The 23,197-nt window shown below is 44.0% G+C and overlaps 1 protein-coding gene across 3 annotated transcripts in view; it reads right to left on the reverse strand.

Moving 5' to 3' along the window:
- Positions 1–23,197, reverse strand: part of rbfox3a (RNA binding fox-1 homolog 3a) — a 510,141-nt gene that overhangs the window by 141,546 nt on the left and 345,398 nt on the right. For all 3 annotated transcript variants that reach the window (XM_066663315.1, XM_066663314.1, XM_066663316.1), the window contains one exon: positions 17,536–17,657. In XM_066663315.1, the coding sequence (XP_066519412.1) occupies positions 17,536–17,657 (122 nt within the window). The remainder of the gene's footprint in view (positions 1–17,535; positions 17,658–23,197) is intronic.

A 23,197-nucleotide genomic window follows, 5' to 3' on the forward strand; every position in this document is an offset into this window, starting at 1 on the left:
GGACTAGCAAGAGTGAGCGATATAAAGGCTCGGCCCTCGCAGACTAACGGTGTTCATACAGCAACACTAGTCAACACGGCTTACCTCCCAAATATATCAACACAAACAAGTAGCAACACACATGCCTGTCACTGACCAGTCTCAGCAACTGTCACAATACTGCTGAGGAGAGGAATAAATCAATACAGAGAGAGAGAGACAGAGAGAGAGAGACTGACATTATTAGAAATAATGGAAGGCAGATGTGCGTGCAGCATGTAAAAAAAAAAGTCCAGTAAACAAACAGTTAAATAAGCAGAGTACATTTCTGCTGTTTCTCTCCCTACTCTTCCTCTTCACTATTTCCCCACTCTCTCTGGCCTCAGCCTCTTGTTTTCTGCCTGCTTTCTGCTCCCCAAACCAAACGAAGGCCCATTAAAAAGGCTTTTAGACAAAGTTACTTAAATCTACAGGTCCGCAGACAGACCCCATTAGGCGCTTTGAGCGGGCAGCTGAAGGAAAACAATGTTAGCCTTGCAGGACCTCAGGAGCGAGAGGAGCTCACAGGCCGGCACTGAAAATGACATCGCGTGGCCTTTCCATTTGCTCTCAGATTACTGACAGCACTGAGCATTTCACACTACACTGCGCCGGCCCGGCCAGGCTTCTGGGATGCCACAATCTTGTTTATACTTCAGTTCAGAGACTAGCCACCTGCGCTGCATAGACTTAATGACTCAACGTCTTTGGTCAAACGTCCTTCAAACTAAACTTTCATCAGATTCAAATGATAAAAACATCATGAGGCTTAATGGGTCCTGAAAGTAATTCCCTTAAAGAGCAACATACGTAGCCTTTGGAATTACTTATCATAACACATAACTTGTCACTACTGCTGTCACTGTATTTGTGAAAACTATTAAATTAAAGCAACGATTGATAAAAAATAAAAAATAAAAACCTACCTCGGGTATACCATTGTTTTGTTGTTAAAATCAAGTGGGTGAAACAAATCATTCTGATTACTTACCAACGAGTTTTTTTGAGTTTCTGATCATTAATAGCAAGAAATAATAATAATTAAAAAAAAAAACAGTACCACTGTCTCAAATGAATCTGGTGCGTCATGTGACTAAGTTGAAACAGAAAGTATATCAAAAAGTGGTCAACATCAATCTGCAGGAACTGTGTGTGTGTGTGTGTGTGTGAGTGTGTGTGTGTGTGTGTGTGTGTGTGTGTGTGTGTGTATACCCGCAATCACTGGGCACAAGGCAGATACACACCCTGGATGGGGCACCAGTGCTTCACAAGGCAACACACAGTCACCAATGCACCTACCAATGTGTGTGTTTGGACAGTGGGAGGAAACCCATGCAGACACAGGGAGAACACACCCAGATAGTCACTTGGAGCAGGACTCCTCAGCCAGGACCCTGCTTTGTGACTGCGAAACTACCTGCTGTGCCACTGTGCTGCCATATATATATATATATATAAACTACAAATGCTTCCTAGATGGTTTACTATATTCTGTCACATACTGACCAGAAGTCATGCTCCTTGTCTTGCAGCGTGAGCAAAGAGAAAACAAAAAAATGGATCCACTCTTGGAGAAAAAAGCCTACAGGCCACTAGATTATGATCATTACAGATAATTAGATAAGTGTGAATTTGCCTGCATGAATGTAGTCTGCACTAATTTAGATAATGGGCGATGCCTCAGAGAAGCCTAGGAACGAAGGGTGTCAAACTGTGGGGGTCCTTCAAACAAAGGAATGAGGGGGAGAAAAGGAGGCAGCACACTTCAAACAACAGATCACTTTCTGCCTCACCTGCACACGCCGCTACAGCAAGAGCGGAGGGAAGGCGGGAGACAGAGAGAGAGACTTAGACTTTACACTGAGGTCTGGGGTATGGTGAGTAGGGTTAGGGTGTGGATGGGGTCTTATTTCTCTCATTCCCTTTGACACTGTCTCTTGATTTGCACCATAAATCCCCTCAGATAGGTCAATAACCTATAATGTTAATGTCAGTGTCCTGCCATTAGTTTTATAGCTTGTGTGTCCCCTCTGTGTCTTAATGACCCGTGGCTGGCAGAGCCGCAGATGTCCCTGGCCCACAGCTAAAAACTCTACGTCCCCCTGGAGTGTCCTCTCCGCCTGCACACACAGGGGCACTCTTTCCTCTTCCCTGGGATTGCTCTGTTCATCCTTCTTTCTTCCAACCCCCCCACAACTATTATCCTATACAATGCCCTGTCCTTTCAGATCGGGACGCTCTGAATTGCCCCTCCATGCCCTCTTCCGTTGTGCTTGTTTTGGTTGGGGCTTAATGAAGGATGCTCCCCTTGTAATACGGCGCGGCTAAATTGCTCTAATCAGTTAGTGCAGGGTGAGTGTGCTGATTCTGGAACTCTTTGAGTAATTATGCTCATTGCTTTACGCCTTCTCCTGGTGCTCATTTCACGCTCAGCCTCTCCGCTGCCTCGCCTGCTGCAGGAGACCTCGCTGTGACCTTGCGCTCCTGTCCCTGGGCCTGACCACAGCACTATTGATCCCTGGATCTACCCAGATGTCCAGGGTAGTGCCCGACCAGAGCCCAGCAGCTTGGCCTGGGTCACTGATCTTTGCAAACTCAAAATCACAGTCCATTAGAAGGGTGGGGGCGGGGGAGACATTAAGCGGTACAGGAGATAATGCCTTTGAATCACACCTCTGGAGGGGGGGGGGGCAATATGAGATGAGACAGAGTGGGAGAGACAGACACAGAGATAATGGAGCATCCCTGTAATGACCTTTTCCAGGGGAAAACCCTGTATAAACACAGCTAATGATAGCAAGGTGTGATAAGCTCAAGCCACAGCAATAGCCATCTCTTTCTCTCCCTCTCTCTCTCTCTCTCTCTCTCTCTCTCATTGACTGTGGAGCGGTGTGGCTCTCTCCCCGGTGTGCGTACCTCTTTTGTAGTGGAGGGATAAACCCTCTCCTGGTCGGCTGTTTAATCGTCTTATCGGCGAGCGCGAGGGAGATTAGGCCGTGGCAGGCATGTAAGAGGCAGCGTGAGGCAGCAGGATTACACACTGCAGCGCCAGGGCCAGGCTCACACACACACACACACACACACTGGCAGCAGCTGCCTGGGGAGGTGGAGGGCTTCTGAAACCTTCCTGATCCACACCAGCTACCATTGCTACCCAAGCCCTACCTCAACTGAAAAAAAAGCATGCTGTCATTGCCATGATCTTTGATAGAGGAGAGGAACAGAAAGGGCCTAGAAAGTCAGGAGAGAGAGAGAGAGAGAGAGAGAGAGAGAGAGAGAGAGAAAGAAAGAGAGAGAGAGAAAGAGAGAGAGAGAGAGAGAGAGAGAGAGAAAGAGAGAGAGAGAGAGAGAGAAGGAGAACACACTCAAAACACAAGGCTTCAGAAGGGTTCTTTAGAGCAATGTTATACAAGAGTGTCTTCAATTGCTTTACTTTTTAAGTCTCACAGATCCTCACTAAATTTTAAGGATTATATTCAGGAATAACTCTTAAAAATAATGCTTCTTTGTGGTTCTTTGTGTGTCGCAATAGAAAACACACAAGTGGTTCCCTAAAGAATGATGTCTAGCTTTAACATAATTAAGAGGTTTACTAAACTTCCACTTAGCTAAGTATAATTTAGGTGAATTTAGAACCTCTACATGGAGGTCCTTCTGACTCTAAAAAGCTTCCTTACATCCACACCTCACCTTAACCATTCATTAAAAGGTCAACTGAAGAACACAACATGGTTCGTCTTTATCACTGAGTAACACCTATACATTTAAATTCCACATTCACTACAGTGAAAACCACGTGGACTACTCAGTATATTCTGAAGTCCAACTCTTTCGGTTTCCTAACTAACCATCCACTGAAAGGTTCTATCAAATGCTCCACAAAACCCACTGTGCCATTATTTTTTAAGAGCATACACCACTCAGCCATAACATTAAAATGACCTTGTTGACAAAAATCATTGTCCATTTTATCAGCTCCACTCGCCATGTAGGTGCACTGTGTCTATGCTCACTTTGTTAGCCCACTTTACTCTTCAGTGGTCATGATTGCCCTAGGACCACCACAGAGCTGTTATTATTTAGGTGGTGGATCATTCTCAGCACTGCAGCGATATGGTGATTTTCCACTGCGTGGGTTCGGCTCGAGCTTGTTGCGTTTCGCCTAGCACAGCTCCCCAGCGAAATGGAGCCGGTGACGTCACAACCCCAATCTCTACGCGCTGTTTACTCAGTGTTTGCGCATATTGTTCTAGTTTTTTAGTCTGAACACAACTCCGCGCCTCAGTTCTCACAGATTACATGTGGTTTTCGCTGGAGATTTTCTTCGGCTGTTGCCCCAAGGAGCGTTTTTAAACCTCTTCAAAACACCTTGGGTGAGTCGGATAAAAATAAATGTGTAAGCTGCTGGTACTTCAGTGATTTTACAAGCGGCGTGTTTGTGCTGGAGCTGCATTTCTTGGTGACTGACATGTCTTTCTGGCCAGTCAGCACTCTGTAGGGTCTACACGTCATGTATTAGTCCTTACTCGACTCGGCTGGAACCATATCTGAGCAGTGACTGAAACAATACCCGGTTCCAGGGAACAGATACGAGATTTGGTCAGTGGAAAACAAAGGAAAAGCACCTATAGTGACTTGGTGGTGGTGCTGGGTTTGTGTATGTTGGCTGGGTACTATTGGTTGGTAGACTATTCTCAGTCGGGGTTTAAAAACTCTAGCAGCACTGCTTTGTCTGATCCATCACTCATCACTCAATGTTCTCAGGGGTCCTGACCATTGAATAAGTGTAAAATGGTGTAAATACAGAGAGCAATAGATGGACTACACTCTGTGACTGTATATTAACATCACACCAAAGAACTCTAAGAAGTAAGAGGATCTAGAAAGAGTGGGTCATTTGTTCGGTTTAAACTCAGTGAGTTGCTTTCCCACAGTCAAATGCGGCTCTTCCATGGCACGACTCCTCAAACTCCTTGTTGCCACTTTTATTTTCTTAAGAGAGCATATTGTAACTGAGCTGACAATAGTGTACTGTATAAAAGAAGGGGTTGAAGGGGGAAAGAAATCAAACCCAAACAAGCACAGAGCCCACTTAATAATAACTTTACAGAAAAGCAGTTCTGCTCTGCATGCATTAGTAAATGTCAGGCCTGAAAATTGCTTTTTTTTTTTTTTTTTTTCTCTTTTCCCCCGTCTCATGCGAATCGGGGAAAACAGTGAACAAACAAGATTGTGAGAGCGCAGGTCACGAAGAAAAAATGCAAAAGCTGAAGGCCTCTCTCAGACAACGGGGCGAATGGAAACTTATTCCAGCTGTCAACCGGGCGGCGCAGGCACGGCGCTGCAGATGAAATGCACAGGCAGAGCACTACAGGACCCAGACTACATGACTGGAGAACACAGATCAATTAATGTGGTGACAAATTAGCACAAGCACTTCATTTAGCAATATGACACCAGCGGCAGCCACTCTCCGCTTCCGAATTACATGGCTGATCGACGCCGCTTCCGAAAGATGCTGCCTTCAATGAATATGGAGAGCTTGCAGAGAGCTCCAGTGAAGCCGGACCTTCCCAGACAGGGCTCCAGCTCTGCCTGAACAAAAGAGTCTCATCCAGAGGTGTGACCGCGCTGGCATTTACTCTATCACCTGAACTATCAACGGCACAAGGACAAGTGAACTACACAACCACAGCCCCTCAGCCTGTCAGACGCCGTGTTCCCATGTTCCACACACTGTTCCCACCCCACGTATTTCATAAGAAATGCACACAACAAATGTATTGGAATGTAAAATACATATTACCAAGAGGAACCCATGCATAAAGATTACACAAGGCTAGACTTTGACTTGGCTGCGTTTAAAACCAGGCCAAGGAGCTGGCTTAAGCCTTTATATAAAAGCGAAGCGGTGTGTTCTCCCATCGCCACACGTACTCACTCAAAAACAAGTCCCCCGCACTGAGTACTCAATTATTCATCAACTTACAGACACAGAGCAGGAGAGAAGCAGACGCTCTCCTCTCTCATTCTCCCTCACCATCCCTTTTTCTTGCTCTTTTTCTCCTGCTACAGAGCAAGCAAAACATCCTCACCAAAGCCTCATTTCTCTCAACATTTTAAACCAGCCCCCACTGAAACAGAGGCCTAGACCACCATCAATATCTCCACCCTCCTTCCCCCTAGTCTTTCTGCTGAAAGCCAGATATTTTTTGCTGCTGGTGGGTATTGATGAAGTTCATTTTATATATATATGTATTATTTTATTTATTTTTTACTTTCAAATGATTACCTTAACAGAACAAAGCCATAGATTTAACAAAGAACAGCTAAAGGTATGTCCTTAAACCCAGCACAGCCTGTTTTGATTGGTCTGCTTTGTGCAGTTCTGTATCCTGCTGTAAACATTAACCAGATAGTGTCCCTTCAGAGCAAATGACATACACTTCACTCAACATTGTGTAGGGTATCAATGCTGCTAAAACCAACAGGAGTCAATAGTGTTGTGTGTCAGCAGAACTGGACAGGGTAATGTGGCACAAAGTACAATAATACAATCCTGATGTGTGCTGTGACAAAGGAGTGTAACATATCACAGTGTTAATGTAATGTAAATGTAGTCATTGATTTAAAAAGAACTTGAGACCTAAGTGTTAATCTACTTATGCATTTGAATCATATACTTCCTCTACTTACACTGTCAGAATAAAGGTACTGTACAGGTACATTACGCTCACTAAAGTTACAAACAGTGTAGATGTAACTATAAAGGTACAAATTATATTCTACAGAAGGAGAGGTGAATGTTTCTAAGCTTTCATGGTACCACTTTAGAATAAGACTACACTTATACAGGTTTATAAACGGTTTACAATCTGTTAATCAATAGTTATTAATTAGAAACTCATCAATAAACATTTAAAACTCATAAAAATGGCAACCGTGACTTTTTTGTGACTTGCTATTTGCTAAATAGTGAACCCTCATTCGTTTACACGGGTAAACAGCGGATCTTGCCCAGAAACTGAACCAGAATCTTAATCAAACACGATGTCGTTTAGACACTGATGGCAATGTGGTGTGTACCTATCCATGTGAAATGACTACATCCACATCCTCAGGTCTGAGCTTATTTCTACCTTGACATTTTCAGTAAGTTCTCTGACACTTTAACTATTAGGAAAAAAAAAAGAGTTACGGTTGCCCTTTCTGCGTGTGTTGAAAATAATCATCAATGACATTTAAGGTGTTTACAACCTAGTTAATAACCATATAATAAACAGATTTGTAAATCATTTAACTACCTTTATAAGTGTAGTCTTATTTTAAAGTGGCTTTCATTCTCGTACCGGGGGGACGTCCTGGGAACGAAATGCCGCAGATGAAATCAACTGAAAAATCTACAACTATTATAGAACATGGTACGATTATGTTCTCCAGCTAAAAATACTGAAAGTGTACGTTTGATGGTACCTCCACAGTGACAGTTTTTCTGAGAGTACATTTTATGTACACCCATGACATCTGACTGCATAAGTTTGATCGTAATTGTGAGCAGTGGGAGTGAGGGAAGCACCATAAACAAAACTAAATATCAGCCAAAACATCTATTTACTCTAATGTGGAAATGATGGAGAACTATCCTTGTGTTGATAAAGAGTCCCAGCCTCATCAAAACAGGTCAGAATCAGATTATATTTGCTTGATTAAATAATGTGTACATTCAACATTATATTCTTAAATTAGTTCTAAAACATAACATTTTATTTTTAAGGCTAGTATCTAGGTTTTCAAATAGCATTCGTAACAGGCTTGGTCCTGGTCAAAGACACAGATAGAGACATGGTGTTACAGTGGTGTAAAAGATGGTTGAGCTTTACTTTTTATTTTATATTGTTATTTGTATCGCTGCTGTCCAAAAGAAAAAAAAAACATGCATCTACAAAATAGTAACTTTACAGAAGGAAATAACTTAACTTTCAATGGATGCCACTGGAAGTCAAAGCGATCATACACATGTTTTTTACAGTTCATTCTAATGTAAGTGTTCTGTTTACTGTTACCTGCGTTGTGTGTCACATTGTCGCTGCCCATTGAAAAAGATGTATCTCCAAAAATAGCAACTTTACAGGAGAAGGAAAACAACTACTTAACTTTCAATGGAAGTCAATATAAAAAGATCTTATTCCAGGTCGTTCTCAAGCGTTTCTACTGGTCCATTCATCATGAAATTGTCATGCAATGTGAAGGACATATGATGTAGTAAATTAAAAATCCCCAAAAATGGGGATACAGGGTTTTCTTTGGACAGTGACAATACAAAATATATTTTTACTCACGTTAGAAAATAACATGGATGTAAAGTAAAGTGTAGTGTAAGTAAAGTAGAGGGTAAACGATCATTTGTCATTTTCGGAGTAACTAAACCGAACCGCTGCCTGAAGAGCCTCTGTATCCTCCAGGAGTATGAATTACAGCAGGGAGGCTAGAGTCATTCATTCATACTGATGCCCATTTCAAATCAAAACATACATTATGTCCTACACTCACACACTCTGTAAAATCCCCATCACACACATAGTGCCCTCCTCTTCAGGGAGAACAAGAGCTCTGCTTACATTAGCAAAGCAGTTACAGGATGTCTGACAGGGGTGAATTTTATCTCTTTTCTCACACTTCCTGGCGGCCAGCTAAAAGCGATCCCAGATTAGATTAGGCGTGTGAGTGGGACAGCGGCATGGCGCCCGGAGCTTCAGCGCAGCTCTGCCCAGGGCTCGCAGCACCAGCAGCAGCAGCAGTGTGGACGGCCGCGCCGGGCTGCAGCAGCAGCAGACTGGAGCGATGAAGGAGAATGATTAATGGCCGGCCCTCGCTATCAAAGCGCCGCTCGCAAGCTCAAAGATGAGAGATTGCTTTCTGACGATCATTAAATCCTGGTTGCCACATCGGCGAGTGCGCACTTTTCATCTGGCCCCTGACGGGCAGGGCAGAGGCGCAGCCCAGGCCCAGAGAGAGGAGGAGGAGGAGGAGGAGGGGTGGGGGAGTGTGGCGAGAGGGGGTTATCCTTCCATCCTCCGCATGGCCCCACACCAGCTAACAGCTAAAAGCTCACTTCCTGCACAGCCGGACACTTCCCATCTTCACTCCTCTCCCGCACTTCTCCGCTTTCATCCCTTCATTACTGTGCACTGCTGAGGCTTTAGTGAGAGCTGTGAGTGCAGGTGGGACGTTCTAGATACTGCAGAGTGCTCTTCCTTAAAGTAATGACCGGCAAATTAACATGCAATAATGAAATCCTGTTTTAATTTTAATAAATAAATAAATAAATAATGACCATCAAATCAAACAGCATTATAATTCCACTATAATTTGAAAAACAAATTGAGGCGAGAACACACTGGTGTTTACGAATGACGCAGCTTAGTCATAGTCATGGTATTTTAACCAACAATTCACTGCCATAGCGATGAAATGATGGCGACCATCGGTGTACATTTGTGTTTGTTCATTGTGTAAAATGACTAGCTTCTAGTAGCGCCATAAGTTACACTTCCCAGCGGTTTATACTTAGTAGCCCTCTCCAGAAGAGCACCAGAAGTCAAGCACAAATAAACAACTACTTTACAAACACACCACTGCCTCCTGAACACAGATCAGGAGTTTCTTTGACCCAGTAAATGTGCCTTTCTGCATTATGTACAGGCACTTGCTTGGACCCAGTGGAAAAATGGCAAAAAACAGAAGTAGGAAAGAAACGCAGTCAGCGGAAATGTACGTGATCAGCTGAAATGATTGCGATCAGTATTTTGCATCATAACTGGTCAGGCCCAGTGCAGCCAGGACATTCAGGCCACTCTTCCATCAGAGCAGCTATCACCCAGTGAAAATGCAGAAATCACGTCACCATTGTTGGTTAAAGGTTGTGCACCTACGACACCTACTTTATCAAATATAAATTCAGCAGTTAAAGTGTATTTAGTATGAAATAAGGCCAAGAAGCTCAACACGTAACGTACTAGGTGCAAAAACACAGATATGTTTAAGTGGGGACCAGAGGGAAACATCTCCATGCTGCGATACGCTGTTTGAAAAGTTCTCCTGTTCACACACACACACAGTAACAGCAAATTAACCAAACCAAACAACACGAGAAATCCCAGAGAGTGAGAAACTCACACAGAGATAGCGAGACATAGGTGAAGGCAGATTCGCTTAAAACAAATTTGCTTGACACTGGCTCTACATCCACTTGGGCTGCTTTGTGTTTGAAGACTCTCCTTCACTGGGCTGAAAAATTGCCAGGTCTCTGCAGAAATCAGGTCATATGATCCTCCTTTTCTTCATACATCAATAAAACATTCTGCACAGATTATGGCTGCTTCCGATGTCTCCTTTCAGACCGGCCCTGCAGAACAGGGGCCTTTCAGAGGGGAGGTGTATAAAACGCGGCTCAGACTAAGGCCGAGCGACTTAAACTCAGACTCGGAGAGAGAGAGAGAGAATAGAAAAAGAGATAGAGAGAAAGATGGAGCGTGAGTGAAGCTTTACTACTGCTCCATTCTCACTGTGTGACCTCAGCGTATCCAGCTGTGCGCTGAGGAGGAGGAGGAGGAAGAGGAGGAGGAGGAAGATGACGGCTGCCAGGCTGCTGCAGCAGGGAAAGGTGTGTTACTCACCCAAAAGTACATCATCATTTCGGCCAGCGGGCAGGTGAGCGTGGAGCAGAAGAGAGCAGCTTTGAGGGCAGCGGCGGTCACCTCAGGAGGACGGGCCGAGGCTCTGCTTTCTAATCTGTCAGTTCAGCTTCTCTTCTTTCTTCTCAAACCAGCGCGCTCTAGAAACACTCACCAGTCTGCAGCTGTTTTTTTTTAAATTTTCCCCACTCTCAGTAACCTTCGGGGGAAGCTGAAGCGTATTCGACCTGGGGAATAACCGTGGAGGGGGTGGGGGAGAAAAGAGAAAGGGATGGGGAGAAGGGAGGTGGTAAGGCACTAGCACCTCCTTCAGCCTCCTTTTAATTTCCACTCACTCCTTTCTTCTTCTCCTTCTTAAAGATCAGTCAAGTGGCTGTTCTCCTTCTCTTGTTCCCCAGCGCGCACGCACACAAACACACACACACCCCCACACACACTCTATCTCTCCCTTTCTGAACACGTGTTCTTCCTCGCCTCTGGAGTTATCTTCAGCACTGGCCGCTTCAGCACTTTTCCTGGTGGTTGAGGGAGAGAGAGAGGGATGAAGAGAGGGAGAGAGCTATGGGCTTGGGGCAGAAAGTCCAGCTCCTGCGTCCAGCATAGCTCCAGTGACGTTGGTGCTCCTGAGCGAGCCAGAAGGTCCAGCAGATGCTTTATTCACCGCTTCAGTCCAAGCCTCATCCAGAGCAGGGGAGGGGAGGAGGAAAGAGCGAAGAAGAGAGGCGTGCTCTCGTCTGCTGCGCTGAGGAGGAGAGTTGCTTGTTAGTGAGGAGCTGCAGGACACTTCCGTCTCTCACTCAGCTGATGTACAAGGGAGAAAGAAAACAAAAACAAAACAAAAAGAAATAAATAAAGTCGCCAGGAAACAAGGAGACGAGCGGCGAAACTGTAAGTGCACATCAAAAAAGGAGCGGCTCCGTCTCTTTCGTCTTTTCCCCTGTTTTCATTCGTTCTTTCTCTTGTTTCTTTGCGTTTTCTTTTGCTTTCTTTTTCCCCCTCTAGTGCTCCCTTTTTCCCCCCGGTGCTGTGCTAGTGAGAGGAGAGGTGCCTAGGCTTTGGGTGGATTCCGGCGCTTTCGGTGCCTCGGCCAATCAGCAGTCAGCGAGTGCGGCTGGAGAGCGGAGGGAATAGCTTGACAGGTTCCATGCAGTGAGTATAGAGCTGCTCTTTTGGACTGGAGGAGAGCGGCAGGAAGGGAAAAGAGGGAAGGACCTGAATGTGTGTACGTCCGCGACTGACTGACTGAGTGAGTGAGTGAGTGAGTGAGTGAGGGAGTGTGTGAGTGTGTTTGCATGCCTCTTGGTGAGAGGGAGCATTGGTGGACTGTTTGGAGGGGGCTGGAGAAGGTTGGGGGTGGGTGGGGGGGGGGGGGGGAGGGGTGGTCAAAGTGGACAGGCTTGTAAGCCTGTCTCAGCAAATTTAAACCCATACAGTCAATACACAGCTGGAGCGCTCTTAAACGTTAACCTTTAGAATGCCGCGCAGTTGCTCGTGGCTTTGAAAGCGAGCCCGTTTCGCCCGGGGTTTCTCACCACTGAAACTATGCGCCAGAGAATTGCAAACCACCTTATTACGTCCATTCCTAATGTGTCCGATCGCTCGTTTTAATATTTAATCGGGGCCCTTCAATCAATACAAACACTAAATCTGATTCCAGTCTGCCATTATCACGGTATTACAGCCTCATATTATGAATATATTATGCACCAATTGAGGCAATACTCTCATCCATACATTTTTTATGGATTCAAATCAATGGATTTCTTTGGTTTTAACACAGCGTCTGATAGACTCTCCTCTTCATCAGTCCCCGCAGGGAGACAAAAACGAAATGCTCCTTCTGCAAGTTGGATTAAAGAAGCCATCTTTATCAAATGCTGTAGTCTATTTCAAGTCGGGGTCATAAATAAGTGAAGAGAGAGAGAGAGAGAGAGAGAGAGGCACGTGCTATGGCTAAAGCATGCTTTTCACTGGTCCTCAAGAATATTGTGGGGAGAGAAAATAAATGTCTGAAGGAAGAAAATAAGTGAGAAGAATATGAAGCAGAGATGCTGTTCGTGATAACATTAACCAGTCTTATCACGCATGGAACGGATAATCGAAAAGTGAATAAGAGGCTGTTCAGTATCTCGAGCACACACTAATCATGTATGGACTAACTGCGTTTGTTTCTTCCTCTGTCTCTCCGTTTTCTGCCTCGACTATCTTTCTTTCTCAACGCCTCCCCTCACTATTTTCCACACTTAAGGAACACTTCTCATTCTCCGTCCGGTCCTCTCGCTCCCTCCCCTTTCTCTCCTTCTCCCTCGCTCTTTTTTGACTCACTCTGAAACATTACCCAGCATGCTCAGGGTGCTGCTTGTTCAGGTTAAGTACCAAGCGGACGAATGGCCCCCGGGACGTCATTTTCCATTACAGAGACAAGAAACCTTTTCTTTGAGAGGAAGGAGGGGAAAATAGTCAGAGACCTGAATTGGTTATGCTTCTTGTCGTGTTCTCTTTCTCTCCCGACTCGCAATCCGTTTATTCAATATTTAATGCATCCAGCGCTGCTCCGTCCATGGGCTTGATCTCTGCGTCTTGCTGGATCCTCCCCATCGACTCCCTGGCTGCACACAGCCTTGTCGCTAAGTTCACATGACTCATCACGGCACTGGGTAATGGGCTTAAGCCTCGGACCCTTTTAACTTCATTCGTCTTCAACGCAAGTGGAAAAAACAGGTCTGATGTGTCCATCTCTCACATGGGCACTGATGAGTCTCTCAGTGAATACACTGCATAGCTCACTCGTGTACAATCGCTCACTCCTAAATCAGGTTAAAGTGCCCATATCGTACAAAATATCACAGTCTCTAAGCACTTTAGTTTCATACACTGATCTCACTCTCAGCCAGCAACAAAACCGATGTATTTACTCACCCAGCTTAGATGCTAGCTCACTCTGAGGTTACAAGGTGTGTTTCCACCTGGAAATCAGGTCAGCCAATCAGAGCACAGGGAATTTACTAAATACACATAACGTAGGGCTAAGGATGAGCTGCAAAGACCAGGGCACAATCCAAAATTCAAACACGCCTTGAACGCAGGAGCAATTCCGACTCCCCCTCATTGGAGCCCATGTGTCAAGGAGAGCGGCACTGGGCCGGTAGTATTTTTCTTCTTTAAGCAGGGCAGATGGGCCAGGCTTTGGCCAGGCAGGTCCAGGCTGAGCCAGTGTCCAGGCCAGGCTGTCTTAATTAGGAGCTGGCGGCCAGCACCGGCAGGTGAACACATCTGGGAGACCATATTGGCCGCAAGCGCAGCAGGTCTTGGAAATAGTGCAAGCCCAGGAATATCTTGAAGGCGCAAAAATAAGTGAGCAGGTTTTTGCCCCCTGCTGTTTTTTTTTTCTTTTTTTTTGAAATATATATTTCTTTTCACCTCAGTTAAAACCCAGAAGTCACACACACACTAACACACACAATGCTGCGTAAAGGTTCATCACCGTAGCAGCACGCCAGATATTAAAAGCCTCTGTCATGGGAAGCTTGCGCTCGTCTTGTGTGGTGCCAAGACCTAAGCAGCCCCAGAGTGCTATCAATTACACATATTCTGCTGAAAAGCTGAAATTGGGCTGTGACAGCCAGCTGACAGCGTTCAGCATTATGCAGCCATCCATGTGCGGCCGGAGACAGTGATTGGACAATACCTCCTCACCTGCCCTCCTCGTTTTCACCGGCAATGAAGTGGGGACCCGTCACGCCATTCCACATGCAAGCCAAGAACCTAAAACACCTCGTAATGAGGACTCATCCCCCTCTCTCTCTCTCTCACACACACATATGCGCATGCAAGCGCACGTAGATCGCTGCGCACTGTAACTCTTAGTCCTGTCAGCCAGTCCGCTTCAGTCCGCCCTGCCTTCTTCATTAGTGCTTTAGCCAGCGTCATCATTTCTGCCTCCATAAACTCAATGGAGCCGCATGCCTCTCTCCTCCACTCGTAGGGCACTCCTTTCCTTTCCAATTACCGCTCCAATTCATTTATTCATTAACCCGCCGTGGAAAATCGAGGCAGACCGAGTTCGGAAAACAAGCGCCCTCCATTTTTCTCCATTTACGGTGGTGCTCGATGTTTTGAACACATTAGAGAGACTTAATACGGTTAAGATGCAGTTTAGAGGATGTAGTGTGGTCTTGGGATGGGGATTGGATTACTGGGCTACAAGTCAGGATTAGTTAAAGCACTTTCCAACAACCTGCTCCAGTCCAAACCAAGGCAGCAGCTGCCACGCGTGGAGCCGTTTGATTTCCAAAAATGAGAATAATTACTTTTTTTTTTTTTCCCCCCCTGGCATATTGCAGAGGCAACAACTAATTTGCTTCATTTGTCAGAGAAAGCACATGGTCAGAGCCCACTGAATTAAAGGACAGCCTTTAGAGTTTCATGGCAGCTCATGGAAAATCACTACACTCACAACAATGCACTATAATTACCTTCACTTACGCTGCACCGCTGACTGAAATAAAGTCAACACTTTAGTTAGGAACTTTACAGCTGTAGGTTTTTAGTCTTTTCAGTGTCCATTGGTGGATTGTAAAATATTTCCACAGCACAACTTTTTTAGCATCAGAGAAAAACACAGGGAAAGCATTTCCCACAAGCTTCCGCAGCTGAGCACGAGTGTGTACATTTATTTCAGGATTCAGGACTTCCCCCGCTTGTAAACACATCTGAGTTAGTCTGGATGAACCTTCAGCTTCATTCAATCCTCATAATCCCAGTGACCAATGGTCAGTTTAGTAGTTTTGTTTTGGTAGTTGCTTTTGTGAATGTTAGTGTCCATTTGAAGGGGAACTGGAAGCGTGGCGCAGCAGGTAGTGTCACCTGGAGGTTGTGGGTTCGAGTCCCGCTCCGGGTGACTGTCTGTGAGGAGTGTGGTGTGTTCTCCCTGTGTCTGCATGGGTTTCCTCCGGGTGACTGTCTGTGAGGAGTGTGGTGTGTTCTCCCTGTGTCCGTCGGTGTGAGTGTGTGAATGTTACCCTGTGAAGGACCGGTGCTCCCTCCAGGGTGTGTTCCTGCCTTGTGCCCAGTGATTCCGGGTAGGCTCCGGACCCACCGCGACTACTGGATAAGCGCTTACAGACAACGAATGAACGAATGGAAAAGGTAAAGACAGATTAGGGGAGTATTTCTTGAAAATATCTTCAGCCTATTGTCACTTTTCAAAGAAAAACACATGTTTATAGTAACTTTCAATGGAAGTCTGTGTAAAAAAGATTTGATTCCCAATAACTTTGAAGCATTTCTGTTAGTCCATTCTTCATAACATTTTCACAATGTTTCACAACGTAAACAGCTACAAATCTACAAAATGGAGATACAGGGTTTTCTTCGGACAGAGACGATATGTAATTCTGACGAACAGAGAGGAGGTTTTGGGGTTTAATTAATGACCAGAGGGGCTGGATATTCTAATTAGTGCTGGAACCTTTGGCTAATTCTCTGATAAATTTTACATTTGCTTCTTGCTAAATGCTGTTGTGCAGCAAATTATATAAACAACAGACCAGTGAGTTATTGTTGTATCAGACTGTATTATTTAATCAATAAAGGTGCCGTGGAAGCTGCCTCTTTAAAAGTGTCATTGAAATCCACAGCGCTGGTCAACAGCTCAGGTATGACATTCATGTTGCTTCACTGCTGTCACACTGAAAAGCCGTGTAGACAGGCTGACATATTTTCACTGCATGAGACACCTTTGAAAATAACAGAACGAAGACAGCGCACTGACAGAATTGCGAGTTGACATCTCAATACCCTGCCAAGCAAGTCTTAATCAGAGCTCATGGGGAACGCTGAATCATGCGTGTATTTTGGTAATAAGGCGTTTTAAAATGTTTCACACAACTTGTAATCAATATTACAACAGCTTTATCACCACAGTTTTCAGAGTACAGCCCTTCTCCTCTCGTCTTTGTGACTCGGTGATAAATGACATGCCCCCCGTCGTGGGAGAACACAGGACAGCGGCACACGTTAATGAAAAAGCTTGAAGCAAGAGCTCTCGTTAATTTCTTAAATCTTCAAAAAATTAGCTGCTCTCAAAGAGATGCTGCTGTAAACAATCATTTCATTTTCATTCCTCCAAAGAGTAGGAGTCAGTCACAACTCATCCTTTCACCCTCCTGCATACTAATCCCGTCTGACATATTTTCCGGAGGAAGACACAGCATCAATATTTATCAATTCATAATAAAACAGAAACTTATTATGAGGCACTGACATGTGCTAAGATTACAGTCCAATTAAAATTTCATTACCAAACTCTTAATATTCAGTTAGCCCGGGCAGAGGCATCACATGCCAATGCATGATTAAATCATTGTAAATTTACAACACACTTTGACTCATATAGACCTTTGGAGAGCGAGAAAAAGATGGTGGGAAGTGAAGTGTGGACTGGAAGGAGAAGACGACCTTGGTTTTCAACATCAGTCTCAATTTAACTCCTCTGTATGTTTCTGTTAAAACCATTTAAACAGCACAGAATAAACACGCTAAGAGCAACAGAGCAGCACAGTCACGCCAACAAAACAGTTACCGCTCAATCACTGTATACACTCAATACACACCACAGTCCTTCAAGCAGCAACTTACCAACATGCAAACAAACAAAAACAGAAGATGCTTTTGTTTTAAATTAAAGTCACACATCAATTAACAACAGTGTCACAAGGTGATTTCGTCCAAACGAACGCTGTACGCCAAGCCATACGTCAGAGTAGCTAAAGCTATAGCAGACATGTTTCAGAAGGAGAGGAACTCAGCAGGGTTTACTCACCAGTCTCGTGACGAGGGGAACCCCAAAATGCCAGAAATGATCGTTCAGCAGCCCACTGTAAACTACGTTTCCAAAGAGAGCAATGCTTCCGGATTTGCACAGCCCGTTTCCTGGTTTAGTTTCTGCAGGAGCACAGGGAGAGGGACAAATAAACACACTGAACTGCCATAACAATAAAATTAAACAACTTTTCAATAAAGAGAGGGCTGCTATGATTGACAGTCAAACTGAAAATAAATAAAATAATTATAATAATAAATAAATAAATAAAACAAACTACCATCTGGGAAAAAGTTGAAAGTTAAGTACATATTTCAGCACGTCCCGACGGCTTTAGTCAGCTTCTGGTGTCCTCATAACAATGCAACTAATGGCTAATGTTCTAAGCAATCAGACGTATATTTCTTATAGTCCACTCTAATTGATGTGTTCTGTTTACTATTCCATGAGCTGTGTGTCACAGAATTTACACGTCGTCCAATGTACACATGTATCTCCATAAAATAGTAACTTTACAGGAGAGGGAAAAAAAAACCTTTTTAACGTAATTTTGAAGCATTTCTATTGGTCCATTTATCATGAAATTTTCACACTGTTAAGGATGGCTACTGTGTTCAAATGATGTAGTAAACTATATATATACATAAAACACATCCTTTTATAAATAAAAAAGATATTATTTCAAGTTAATAATTGTAATATTAGCATTTCTACTTGATATTGGACAAGCAGTGTTTTGTCAGTAATTATGTGTATTTCATACATATGTTTACATCCACGTAGAATTGCTTAGTATTATTTTGTTAATGACATGTTTCTAGCGAGAGTTCTTTAATGTATAAATAACTGAGCGTACGGACTGGGCCGGTTAAATATGGGCCGTGTAGCTCACAAACAGGTACTGAATGTTTACACTTCGTAGCAGAGATTATCAGCAAATGGAAATGTAATTGTGAAAACAACTTGTTAATGTATTAAGCTACAATCACCTTCACTCTACATCTACACGCTCTTAAACCAAACCCGTGGTGCCCTTTCACCTCAGTCTATGTCTGAATCAAATGAATACACACAGCACATCAACAATCACATGTATGAAAGTAAGCCTCATGTGGAGCTACATATTACACAAACCCTACATCTATCCCATGCAGCTAAAGCCTTCCTCACACACACACACACACGCTCTTTTCCCCATCCCCGTCTCTCACATGCATCTGCCCTGTCTCAACCAGGACCTGAGGAGAACACATAAAGGAAGGCGTGTATATTAAATTATTCTCCATAAATGCCAAGTACAGCAAAAATCTGCATTGTGCCTCAAAACAACGGGGCGAGGCGCATATTGTGCAGTGCGCCACAGCGAGCCATGCATTCATTATTGAAAAACAAAAAGTAAAAAGGCCCATTAAAATGTCACTTGTGCTCTTTGTGGCCGGGGCGGGCGCATGCGTTTTAGAGTTATTAATGGGCCTGGCGTGGTTGTTTATGGTGGCTGCCTGCTGCAGGCTCGCTGGGCTTGACTGTAAAGTCCGTGCGGATCATTCGGCACTGGGCTCCAACAGTGTGCTCCGCTGTGCTTACATCACTCCATGAATATGCATGCTGATAGGCCACGCTCCGGAGAATCGATCACGGCTATAACGCGGTTATATCTGTGCCACGTGGCTGGTTTTTATAAAACCATATAGTCTAATTAGCAATAAAAACCCCTCGCTCCCTGGCTTTTTTCCCCCCTTTTCTCTTTAGGGCCTGATGCACGCATGGGAGACCTGAGGCTGAGACAAAAGAAACACAGTGCGGTTCCAGGCGATGTTCCTTCTAGTGCAGGTGATGTAATGTGATCAGAACACTGGGTTGCATCAGTGCCTTAGAGCAGAGTCGGGTGGCATGGTTGGCAGGCATGGCTTTGGAGGCTGCCTCTAGTCTGAGGGCATTCTGTTCACAACGCTTCACTGTGATGAGTTATTGACAGTGAGATGAGACTGCCGAGAGCAGAGCAGCACACACAGAACCTCTCAGCTCCTCTCTCTCTCTCTCTCTCTCTCTCTCTCTCTACTCTTCAGACACATTCTCTTTCTCTCTCTCTCTCATCACATTCCTTGTGTTGCTCTTACTCTCTGCTCTGTGCACTCTCCCTGTCTCTCCACCCACCCTCACACTCTCTGCTAACTGCATTTCTCTCACTAGATCTCTCTCACTTTGGCAAATTTGACAAGTGCTTTAAAAAATTGAGCAAAATGTCAGAGTTGTCATAAACAGCATGTGAGCGGGAGTTTGTTTTAGTGAGGGGGGGTTGATAAGGAGGCAATAACACTGTGATTAAAGACACAAAGAGTAACAGTATGAAAACAATCAGCAGCATCAGTCTGTGTTTTCTGTCTCCTTCTTACCACTGCAAGATGAGAGAATCTACAACTGAGTGCATTACTCAAGCCTCTTTGCTCCCTGATGACACTGAAGGCTACAGACAGATCTGGGTTTCAGCTTTAGCCCTTAATGCAATGCAGTAACCAGATTTAAAACGAGGTGAAATAAAAATCTATTCAGCAGTGAGACATGACTTCCAATCTCAGGCCTATGAAAAGTGGACGTGAGTGCGCTTACAATCAGAGAGGTGCAGCTGGAGATATGCAGTGTCCTTAGAACTGTGTTCAACTTGATTCAGGACTTGTAAATTATGCACTATTTAAATAACCGCCCAATTTTATTACTGTTATACCACCCACACCTATGTTTCATCATGAAGAACCACTGCTAGCGAGTGAAAACAATGCTCAGATCGTCAACTGTCCTCAAAAACCTTGTGGTGCAACTGTTCAAAGGCAGCAATGCCACAGCTAGAGGGAATCCTGGCTTAAACACTGCTTTTTTCTCACCCACGCACTCATGATGCAGCACAACGCTAGCCAATAAAGGCATCTGTTAGCTAGAAATCTTTTAATAGCTTTGGCAGTTAGCATTCTCCTCCAAGCGTGTTGAGCTTTCCAATCATTCTGTGTTAGCAGAGCTTTAAAAAGATGAAGCAGCTGACTCAGTGTGTCTCAGCGTTCATGAGCTAAACCTAATCTTCCTTTTGAGCATCAGATGAACATAAAGCAGCTGACTGATTATAAATGTGTGTGTTTTAACAGTTATTCATTTCACAATCCAGTGAATATTCACAGAGCTATTTCACAAATACTGGGCACAAAGGGTTTGGCAGGTACTGTTGCCTGAGTAAGGGTGGGAGGTTTCCGCTTTCCAGCACATTTGGTGTTTCCAGGGCTTCTTGCAGATCTGGGTCGAGACAGACAGGAGGACAGATTTTGAAAGGCGTCCTAATAAGCAACGTTCCCACGTCTGCAACAGTCATTACCATCACTGATGCTGGGGCTGATCCGAGCATTAAAACACTTCTTGCACTTAAGCATGACGACGGATGATAGAAAATAAAACAGACAGAAAACAAACAAGTCTGCTATGGGACATCTCATTACACTAATGGTAAAAGAATTGGACAGGATGACACCGCTGAAGCACTGACAGCGAGCGATACGCCGGGTGTCTACCATTACTCCGCAGCTGCACCATGTTGGTTTTCGCCGCTGATTGGAGCTATAACATTACAAAAGTTGCATGTCTGGCGTGAGGCATCATTGTTTTGGGCCTGTGTCCTCGCCACCGGCTCTATTCTTGCAGAGCACTGGAACTTCCTCTCCACAGGACTGTCCTGTCAGAGTCTTCCTCCAAACCAAACACACTGGCTTCACAAGCCCCTCCATATGGCCGTCCCAGCACTGCCCGAGACACAGAGGGAGAAAAGAGAGGCCATCTTCTTCCAGAAGCCTCTTCACACTGCCTCTCCAAACGATGTATTCATTACCTTTCCTATACCCTGGGGACGGTCCACGGCCTCTTTACAAAGTGCAGAATGTGGCAGAGCCTGTTTAAACACTGCTCCTGGACCAGTTAATCATGTGCAGTGTGTGCAGCCGCTCTGATTAATACAGCGAGGGGCCATGGCAGCAGACATAGCTGCGAGGGATTCAGGGCATTAATAACACCATGCTGCCACCTCTGCCCCTCGACGCACACGTACACACCCTCACTCTCTCTCTCACCATCACCATGTCTGTCTCTCTCCCACTCCTTCAAAGGAATCAGAACCCAGGTCACTATTACACTGTTAAAAGGAGGGGTCATTTTGTTTCAAGTTGTAAAGTAAATTAAGAACAATTCAACAAAGAAACACAAAAAGTACATTATTTGCCTCATCAACGGTCTTCTTTGGAGGATTGGAGAAAAACAGGAAGTTGTATTCAAGCAGACAGACGTTTACAGCTCTTAAAGATGCTGTGTATGATTTCTGAAGAACGAATACTGAGGTTTGGACTCAGCAGATGGGCAAACGTCCCTTTAGTACTCCTTCAGAAACTGAATTTGGTGTTGTTTCTTGATCCGATCCACAGTGTTTGTTTCCCACTTGAGAAGCTAGGACTGTGTACAAAAGCTGGATTGTTCTCCGGCGCACAAACAAACCAATGAACTCGCAAAACTTTAGGAAACATTTACTGAAGTTTACAATAATGTTTAACCCTATAAAGCCAAATGTATCAAATATGATGCGTGGTCTTTGGAGGTGCCTTCATCAACAAATGAAAAGAAATACAGAAACAAACTGTTCTGAGTTCTCTATATTTCACTATGCAAGCCTTTACCAAACCTGTGAAAACACAGGAGAAAATTTCAAGACTATATTTCGCTAAACAGTGATTCCAGGTATGAATTGTATGGTGTCACCTTGTAGGAAAACTAAGCATTTGTGTTCCATTTCTTAGATGTAGTGTATTCTATCTGTCAAATGCGAATCAATTTGAATAAATATTCAAAAAATTCAAACTGTTCTTTACAGCAGCGAAACACATTTAAGTATTTTTATGAAACACAATTGTATTTTTAGTTTTCCAAAAGCCTTTGTGTGCACAATGTTTTGGCTCATTTGTCTACATAGATTTTGTGAGACTCAGAGGAATATAATGATGATACAGATGATTATGGGATGTCTGTTGAATGACCTCATACCTCAAGCCAAGGATCAGACAGTAACACAAACAACTGTAGTTCCTCTAAATAAGGACAAAACAGTTGTGCAGATCAACAAATAAAGAGCCTTTGTGGGTTTTGTGGTTTTATTAACCACCCGTATGTGAAATGTAAAAAAGGTCACAGAGAGGAACAGAGTACTAATAGGTCAAGGACCTCTGGAGCAGTGTTTCCCATCAGCTCAATGTTATGTTTTCCTGATTCCTCAGTGTTAAACTGAAATCAAAATTAAGAGATATATTGTAAAGAGGTTTTAACTGATGCAGTGAACTAAAAGATATTGGGAAATGCCTAAATATGATGCATTCAGGAATTGTATTATTTCATGTGTCTGGCTTTAAAGGGTTAAAATAATAATAATAATAATAATAATAATAATAATTATAATAATAATAGTATAGAATGCCTTTAATGAAGGAAGTTCCCGTGGGCAGTACTTTGGAAAATCTTGTTTGTACAAGAGATGCATAAATGTGTGAATGTTCTATGAAGGTACCTTAAAGGAATCAAGCTTTTTAAGAACTGTTAAACTCTTACCCATCATCACTCACCAAACAATTGAAATGTGGTTCTATAG

Source organism: Hoplias malabaricus, chromosome 3 (genome assembly GCF_029633855.1).
Source record: "Hoplias malabaricus isolate fHopMal1 chromosome 3, fHopMal1.hap1, whole genome shotgun sequence".
Lineage (NCBI taxonomy): Eukaryota > Metazoa > Chordata > Actinopteri > Characiformes > Erythrinidae > Hoplias > Hoplias malabaricus.